The following is an 8,190-nucleotide window of genomic DNA, read 5'->3' on the forward strand; positions in this document are numbered from 1 at the left end:
ATATGAATTTTGAGGAGTGGGGGGACACAAACATTCACTCCATAGCACCTATCTAAGACAAATGGAAGAGAATCAAACATTAATCCTACCTTCCCGAATGGGTTATATGTCAGAGTAACAAAATAGTGGATAAAGAGAAATTTTTCCTCATAGACAATTCACAGCTAATAAATGCAGGAGAAATGACAAAATTAGAACATCTCCATTTCGCACTTCTAATGAAATAATGGATCTAGACAGTGATCATCAGTAGCCATTAGATTAGAAAGTTGATGAGTGTAGTGAGCTGACAGTTGGCCACAGATATATCCACGTCCTAATCCCTGAAATCTGCAAATGTTAACTTGCTTGGAAAAGGGTCTTTTTGGATGTCATTTATTACATGAATTCATTCCTGGAATTCAGTTAATGGTTTTGAGATGAGATCTTCCTGGATTAGCCAGGTGAGGCAAACCCAGTGACAAGTGTCCTTATGAGAGACGGAAGAAAAGACACAGGCACATGAAAAGGAGGAGGTGGAGATTGCAGTGATGCAGCCAAAGGAGCCCAAGAACACCACCAGACACCAGAAGTTATAAGAGGCAAGAAACAATTCTCCTCAGAGTCTCCAGAGGGAGGGTGACACTGCCGACACCTTGAGTTTGGACTTCTGGCCTCCAGAGCTGTAAGAGAATAAATTTCCTTTGTCTTAAGCCACCAAGTTTGTGGCAGTTTGTTACAGCAGCCGTAGGAAACTAATACAGTGAAGAACTTTATAATGAGTGGATCAGACTTACACTACCTGAATTCACTGATCAACCTTAGCATCACTATTTTAGCCCAATAATCAGACACCATGTGCCTTCTGATGTGATGAAGGAGGAAGTATGCAGTGTCACTTATTAAATACTCCTGGGGGAAAAAAAATGAGTGTTAATTTAATCAAACTTGTAAATATAATTACAGGGGATGGAGGAATATATTAAATGACACTTTGAGGATACACTGCGCCAAATCAAGACTGTGGGAAACCTGATAGGAAAAAGACCGAGTTACATAAACAAACAAGATGGCATAGATAAAATGGAGGAAGTATTATGGCTTAAAAGATACTTAAAGGGGCTTCCCTGGTGGCGCAGTGGTTAGGAGTCTGCCTGCCAATGCGGGGGACACGGGTTCGAGCCCTGGTCTGGGAAGATCCCACATACCGCGGAGCAACTAAGCCCGTGCGCCACAATTACTGAGCGTGGGCTCTAGAGCCCGCAAGCCACAACTACCGAGCCCACACGCTGCAACTACTGAAGCCCACGCACCTAGAGCCCGTGCTCCACAGCAAGAGAAGCCACCACAATGAGACGCCCGCGCGCCGCAATGAAGAGCAGCCCCCGCTCGCCGCAACTTGAAGAAAGCCTGTGCACAGCAACAAAGACCCAATGCAGCCCCCCCAAAAAAAAGTTAAAAAAAAAAAAGATACTTAAATTAACCCAAAACAACTAATCAAATGCAATGTGTAGACCTTAGTTGGATCCTGGTTTGAGCAAATAAACTCATTATAAAGTTATATTTTTAGACATTCAGGAGAAATTGATCATGAACTAAATGTTAGATAACATTAATTTTGTTGGAGGAGTGTGATAGTAAATTATGCTTGTTTGTTTAAAAAAATTTTTTTTTTTTTGCCACACTGGGTGGCTTGTGGTAACTTAGTTCCCCAACCAGGGATTGAACCTGGGCGCTTGGCAGAGACAGCATGGAGTCCTAACCACTGAACTGCCAGGGAATTCCCAGAATTATGGTTATTTTTAAGTCACTATATATGAGAAATACATACTGAGTATTTACAGGTGAAATGATAGGCTATTTGAGATTTGTTTTAAAATACTCCAGCAAAAAACAAACACAAATGAGAGGATTCAAGAAACAAGGATAATTTTGAAATCGTCAAGCTGGAGGATTTGTTATTCTGTTCCCTCTATTTTTTGAGTACCTTTTAAAGTCTCTATAACGAAAAAATAATAGTAATAGCAATATGAAGAGTAGTTGTAAGAACTTGTGGTCATATGTTTCTATGGGCAAAGAAACAAAGCTTTGCAGCAAATGAAAATCTCCTCCCATGACCGTTTCTCATATGGTCTCTTGACAAATGCTGAAGGCATTATACTGAAGACAAGCCATCTTCCTACAGGCTGAGCTGCAAGGCCTTAGATCTTGGCTTCCTGGGGTTCTGACTCCATAATAGGAGTGGGGGGACACAAACATTCACTCCATAGCACCTGTCTAAGACAAATGGAAGAGAATCGAACATTACTCAAATATTAAGAGAATCAAACATTAGAAAACCCAGAAGATTGGGGGAGTGGGTGACTACCAATATGTCCAATATACCCCAGAATTTAGACAGCCCTCCTTGCTGTTGGTGGTCAACATTTGTGCTGGTGCTGTTCACCAAATAGTTCCAATTCTACTTCTAGGTCAAAGTAAGATTGCTCTTTGCTGCCCCCTTCTGGTTGAGTGGGGTCATGTAATTAGTTTTGGAGAATTGAGTTGTGGAAAAGACAGTTGTCCCTGGGGCCTGTAGCTATTAACTGCTTGTATAAGACCCTCCAGAGCTCTTTTTATTTTTTCCTTCTGGCATGGTGATTGATGGCATATGAGATGGCAGCTGCTCTGTCACCTGGGGTCCCTGAATAACTAAAATGAGAAGAGCCCCATTATTGACCACAATACATGTAGCTAGAGTGAGAAATAAACCTTTATGTTTTAAGCCACTGAGATTTGGGGTTTTTTTGTTATCACAGCATAATTTAGCTTATCCTGACTAATCAGTGCCATACAACAACGGATACTACAGGCTGCCTAGTAAGAACCTGAATAGGAATGATTATTTTTGTTCTGTTACTATCATTATTACTCATTAATTATTATAGGTACCACTTACTGAGTGCCTCTTATGTGTACCAGGCATGTACTATGCAGTCGATGCATTGTCTCAATTACTGTTCACAGCAAACTTGGGAGGCAGATCTTATTATCCCATGACCAAGATGAAAAAACCAAAGCTTAAGAACTGGAACAAATATTTCATTGGCTATATGAGGATTATTGAAGATGATGTTCATTCAGTCATCCTCTGTCCCTTATATAAAGTCCCATGGGATGAATTCATTTGACAATGATTGCAAGAATCCTCTTGGAAGGCAATTTTACAACATGTATGAAGTGTCATTAGGAAGTTCATACCCTTTGCTCCAGTCATGACTATTCTCTAGCCCAGGCTTTCTGTGGTGTAGTTAGATTGCTTGAACAGTAATAAACAAACAAACATACAAATAAAATGCATAGAATATAATATATATTAAGGAAAATGAATTAATGACATTGGAGTTTGTCTCTTGAGTTACTGGTATGTTTCTTTTAGCCAGTTGTTAAGAATGCCCCTGGTCCAGTTGCCACTTTTGTCCTGGCAGTCGTGATGGTGGTGAACGCTAAACCCAATGCACATAACCACCCTGCAGTATCAGCCCTGCGAGAACCTTATTGTGTCCGTTAACCTCCTCCTCCTTCTGAGGGCTTAATTTCCCATCAGCTGTTAACAGCGGAATGACTTTCCTTCCTTTAATAGCAATCATGGAAACGCTTCTGGGAGACTGGCAGGATACAAACACATTTTGAAGTATGTTCAGGTCCACCTTGTATTTGTTCTGTGGTGCCCAGGGGCTAGGCCTCGGGGGTTGGAGCGCTCCCGGCAGATTTGAACTAGAGTAATCTTAAGTGAGTGTGTGGCGCCCCCTCGTGGTGCCTGGTACAACACCACCCTGGATTCACTTGCTCCTATCCGTGACCAGGCCGTCCAAGGTGAATCCAACTCTCTTCCGGATTTTTGGTGCCCTCTCCTCGCAATCCCTACTCTCTTGCAGGTTCACCCCTCAGGGGCAGTAGCCTCTGCTCTTACTCTGTCTTCCTAGGCGCGCTGTCAGCACGCTGGGTCCAAGGCCATCCCCCTCATCCCCCCAAGCCTCGCCGCCGCGCTTACAGCTTCACCCAACACAAAAAGTCCTCGAGTTATTTTATTGCTGTATATAGAAGTCAGTTAATGCCCCCTGGACTCCGCTTGCGTCACCTAGCAGTGGCTGCCTCGTCTGCCGGGGCGCGCGAATCGCCGCGGGTCCGAGGGTCGTAGCCGCGCACCGCCACCGGGTGCGCCACCACTTCCCCTCCCCGACGCCGGGCCAGTCGGGATCCTCGGCTTGCAGCCCTCGGCCGAAAAGGCGGGTCAGGAGGTACTGCTCCTCGTCTGATGGAAGGGGAGGCTCGCGGGAAAGGGGCGGCGAGAGACCCCTGACACGACTCCCAGGCTTTGTCGCGCGCGCTGGAGGGGGCGCTGTGGGCCCCTATTCGGAGTAGCAGTAGGTCCCGTAGGCCGCCTGCTGGGGTCTGGGGAAGCCGAAGCTGCGCACTCCGGGATCCGGGAGGCCCCCGCAGCGCGGCCGAGGCGTGGTGATGGGGAAGCGCACGCTGCCATCCGCCAGCCAGCCGCCGTCGCATTGGTCCAGCCCGGAGAACTTCCAGGCTGCATAGAGGTGCCCGACCTTGGCCACCACGGCCCCGCGCCGCCGGCACGCCGCGTGGGCTTCAGACAGCGTCAGCCGCCCCGGCACGAAGAACACTTGGCCTGGGGACCGAAGCGGGTCACCGACTGATCCAGAGAAGGGCCAGCCGGGGCGCAGCGGGATTCAGACTCCCAGGGAGCAGAGTCGGGGGGGCAGGTGTGGTCGGGTGGGTCCGAGCTTGGGTAGGAGGAGTGGGAGTAACGAGACTGGGGGTGCGGGTGAGGTTGCGGGAGACAGGCTGGAGCCTGAGTGGGCGGAGTGACGGAGGGGCGAGGCCTTCAAGAGACCACGGAGCTGGCCCGGGATCTCAAGCCACTTGCCTTCTACGTTCCCGGCCCCATCCTTCAGGTCCGGGTCCTGGCCCCGCTCGCCCCGCCCCGCCTCATTCACAGGCTGAATCCTCCTCCTTCGCAGCCGGTCAGGCCACGCCCCCTCCGGTGCTGAGGCTGGCTAGCCCCGCCCCCTTACCTGACAGCTCAGAGGTAAAGCAGAAGGCATCGTAGCGGTCGCGCTTCCGGTCGCGGGGCCCGTAGCTGCGGATCCCGGGCCGACCTGGGCCACCGCACGGAGCGCGCGCCGTGAGCACAGGGTAGCGCACGGAACCCTCGAGCAGCCAGCCCGCGTTACACCAGTCCAGACCCTCGGTCCACGCTGGGGGGAGATGGCGGGGGGTGGGGGTTGTGTAGGGCGATCAGAGGCATCACAGGCGGGAGCAGACGACTGCTGGGGTCCACGTGACAGCCCGGAGGGCGCCTGGGCGGTGCCGGGGTTCGGCTGCTCACCCTGGTACAGCTGGGCGTAGGTGGCCAGGCGTCCGTCTTGCTCCTCGCACGCCTGCTTCGCCTCGTAGTAATTGAACTGGTACCTGCCCCGGCTGGGCTGGTACGGAAACACCACACCTGGGGGGTGGCAGACAGCCTGGGGAGGGCAGGCAGAAGGAGAGGGGGAAGGAAGGGCGGTGCAGCCTAGGAAAAAGGGCTTGGGGGACCCCGGGAGCAGGCGGGGGAGAGGCTGGGGAGGAGCCCTGGGAGGCCTGAGATGAGACAGCCGAGCCACCCCTGGAGAGGAGCGGGGCAGTAACCGAAGGGCCTCACCCTCCAGGCGAAGGGTCAGCGCCACACTCTCGTCCTCAATGCCATTGATGAGCTCACAGCGGTACCGGCCCTCGTCCTCCAGGCGCACGCCCGCGATGACCAGGGAGGCGTCTAGCCGATGCCCCCTTCGCATCCTGGCACGCCCCCCCAGGGGCCCGTAGCCCCGGGCGTGCAGTCCGTTGGTGATGAGGATGGGCGTTTCCTGGAGTTCCCCCGGCTCCACTTTGCTCCAGCGCACCTTGTAGCTGGGAGGCGGGGCGCCCAGGACGCAGGGCAGCGTGGTCGTGGCCCCACGACGAGAGTGAATGACCTCGTGGATGGGGGGCAGGAGGTAGTGGGGGCCAGGGTGGGGCGCTGAGCAGAGGGGGCCACAGTGGCAGGAACCCCCGACCCTCAATGCCCCAAGTGCCTACCCAGATCCCCTTACCCCAGGCTCCCCCAACCCTCTGCTCCATTGCTCACTCAGCAATGACTCTCAGCCCCAGAGTATCTCCAACAGCTGCCCTTTCCACTTTCCCCACCACTGTTCCCCAGATTCTGGGCAGAGCTAAGGTCTTACCTGAGTCCCCCAGGGCTCTGTGGAAGGTGGTGAAGGCCCAAGGGAGAAGGAAGTGGCAGAGAGTGGGGAGACTGATCCTGCCTTGCATCATGGGGAGTCAGCCCAGCACAGTCTGCAGGGCACAAAGGGTGGGCATTCCTTAGGACTAAGGGAATGGGGTGGAGGGAACAGGGTAGATCTCCCATCAGGGATTCCTGAGAGGGGACTGTCCAGCTGGAAGCCATGAGGGCAGAAAAAGGGGCTGAAGTTGTTAGCAAAAGGAAGGTAATGGGGGAGGGGCAGTAACTAGCTCCACTCCCTGCCAGGCCTCCTGAGCCCATCCCGCCTCCTCTCTCACATCCCTTCAGTCAGCAGGTCCTAACTGAGCACCTCCTCTACCTATCCATTCTCAGCACCAGTTGTACTTCCCAAGTCTCGCCTTCTGGATGGCCAGCTGTGGTCTCTGTCCTCTCCCAATACCCATTCTTCATCTGAAGCCAGAGTAAATGTGGTCTTGTCACTCTCCTGCTTTAAACAGTGACTCCTGAACCCAACTTCCAAGGCTCTCTGTGATCCAGCTTCTCCCAGCACCTCCAGCATTGCCCCCCTGCCACCCTACCCCTCACTACCTGTGCCCTCTGCGCTGTGCTCCAGACATGTTCTGGCTCCAACACAGTCCAAGTTCACCCTCACCTTCTTCTTACAGGCAATCAGTTTGGACCTCACCTCCTCTGGGAAACCTTTCCCCTCCCCTCCACTTCATCACGCTGTAGTGCACTGTGATCTACTCCTCTGGTTCCCCTACTGCCTTGGACTGGGGACTTGTTTTCTTAGAAGTAGTTCTATTAACAGCTAAATTAGCAGTGTGGATCTGAAAGTAATACATATGCATATGTAGACTATGTCAGTGAGCTTTCCAGTAATTATCAAGTATAAAATTATAAGGCTATTAAAAATGATTTCAGGGCTTCCCTGGTGGCGCAGTGGTTGAGAGTCCGCCTGCCGATGCAGGGGACACAGGTTCGTGCCCCCGTCCGGGAAGATCCCACATGCCGCGGAGCGGCTGGGCCCGTGAGCCATGGCCGCTGAGCCTGAGCGTCCGGAGCCTGTGCTCCATAACGGGAGAGGCCACAACAGTGAGAGGCCCGAGTACCGCAAAAAAAAAAAAAAAAAGAAAAAAAAAAGAAAAGATTTCAAACACAATTGTCTATTTCAGTAGTTGATTTCCCTCCCTTCTTTATTCTATTCTTTATTCTTTATCACCTTGGCCATTTTTTAAAAAAATTAGACTAAAGACCCCTTAACCTAGTTTTATTCCTTTTTGAGATCTGATTCCTCTACTTCCTAATCGCATGACTTTGAACAAGTTGCTTAACCTCCCTCTGCCTCAATGTCCTCATCAGTAAAATGTGGTGAATAGTAGCACACCTACCTCACTGAGCAGTTGTGGGGATTAGAAGAATGTATGTAAAATGCTTAAATAGGTCCTGATATCTAGTAAGGGCTATGTATATGTTAGCTGTTATCTGCAGCTCCCGGCATAGTTTCTGGCACACAGTAGGGGCTAAATAAATATGTGTGTTAATGAATGAGCTCACATTAAGGACTTCTGGGAAGGAGAGCAGGGACACGGCAAGAGGAAGGCAAGACTGAGGAGGAGTCAGAAAGCTAAGGAGCTGGACTCCGTCTTCTTGCAGATGAAGGCCAGAGCTGAGCATGCAGAAGAGACAGGGTTTAGGTGCAGAAAGGACTTCCCAATGGTTAAAAAGGAAAGCATCTGGGACAGGGACCTGAGCGAGAGAACACATCTCCTGTACAGGAGAACCTGGTAAGCACAGTGAGAGTGGGAACTGAGACCGATTGAGGGACCCATAGCAATGACAGCCAGCACCAGCATGTTTAAAGTTTAACGTGCCTGAAACTGCTCTAGGCACTTCACATGTACACTTTTATATCTACTCCCCTTAGC

General features: G+C 51.0%; 1 protein-coding gene across 1 annotated transcript; it reads right to left on the bottom strand.

Annotated features, from left to right (window-relative positions):
• Positions 1-4,331: 4,331 nt before the first annotated feature.
• Positions 4,332-6,345, bottom strand: HAPLN2 (hyaluronan and proteoglycan link protein 2). Its single transcript, XM_082834198.1, has 5 exons — positions 6,243-6,345; positions 5,684-6,037; positions 5,372-5,488; positions 5,058-5,240; positions 4,332-4,651 (listed from the first exon to the last, which is right to left on the bottom strand). The coding sequence occupies exons 1-5, from the start codon at positions 6,331-6,333 to the stop codon at positions 4,371-4,373; spliced, it is 1,026 nt and encodes a 341-aa protein (XP_082690324.1). The 5' UTR covers positions 6,334-6,345; the 3' UTR covers positions 4,332-4,370.
• Between the last annotated feature and the right edge of the window lie 1,845 nt (positions 6,346-8,190).

Source organism: Leucopleurus acutus (genome assembly GCF_964270905.1).
Source record: "Leucopleurus acutus genome assembly, chromosome: 2".
Classification (NCBI taxonomy): domain Eukaryota; kingdom Metazoa; phylum Chordata; class Mammalia; order Artiodactyla; family Delphinidae; genus Leucopleurus; species Leucopleurus acutus.

Bases quoted from the DNA above. Each gene is read 5' to 3' on its own strand.
- HAPLN2 (XM_082834198.1), bottom strand. From the start codon at position 6,333: ATGATGCAAGGCAGGATCAGTCTCCCCACTCTCTGCCACTTCCTTCTC. The intron at 6,038-6,242 runs GTAAGACCTTAG...CCCTCTGCTCAG, and splicing joins CAGAGCCCTGGGGGACTCAG to CGCCCCACCCTGGCCCCCAC. The intron at 5,489-5,683 runs GTGAGGCCCTTC...GCCACCCCCCAG, and splicing joins GCTGACCCTTCGCCTGGAGG to GTGTGGTGTTTCCGTACCAG.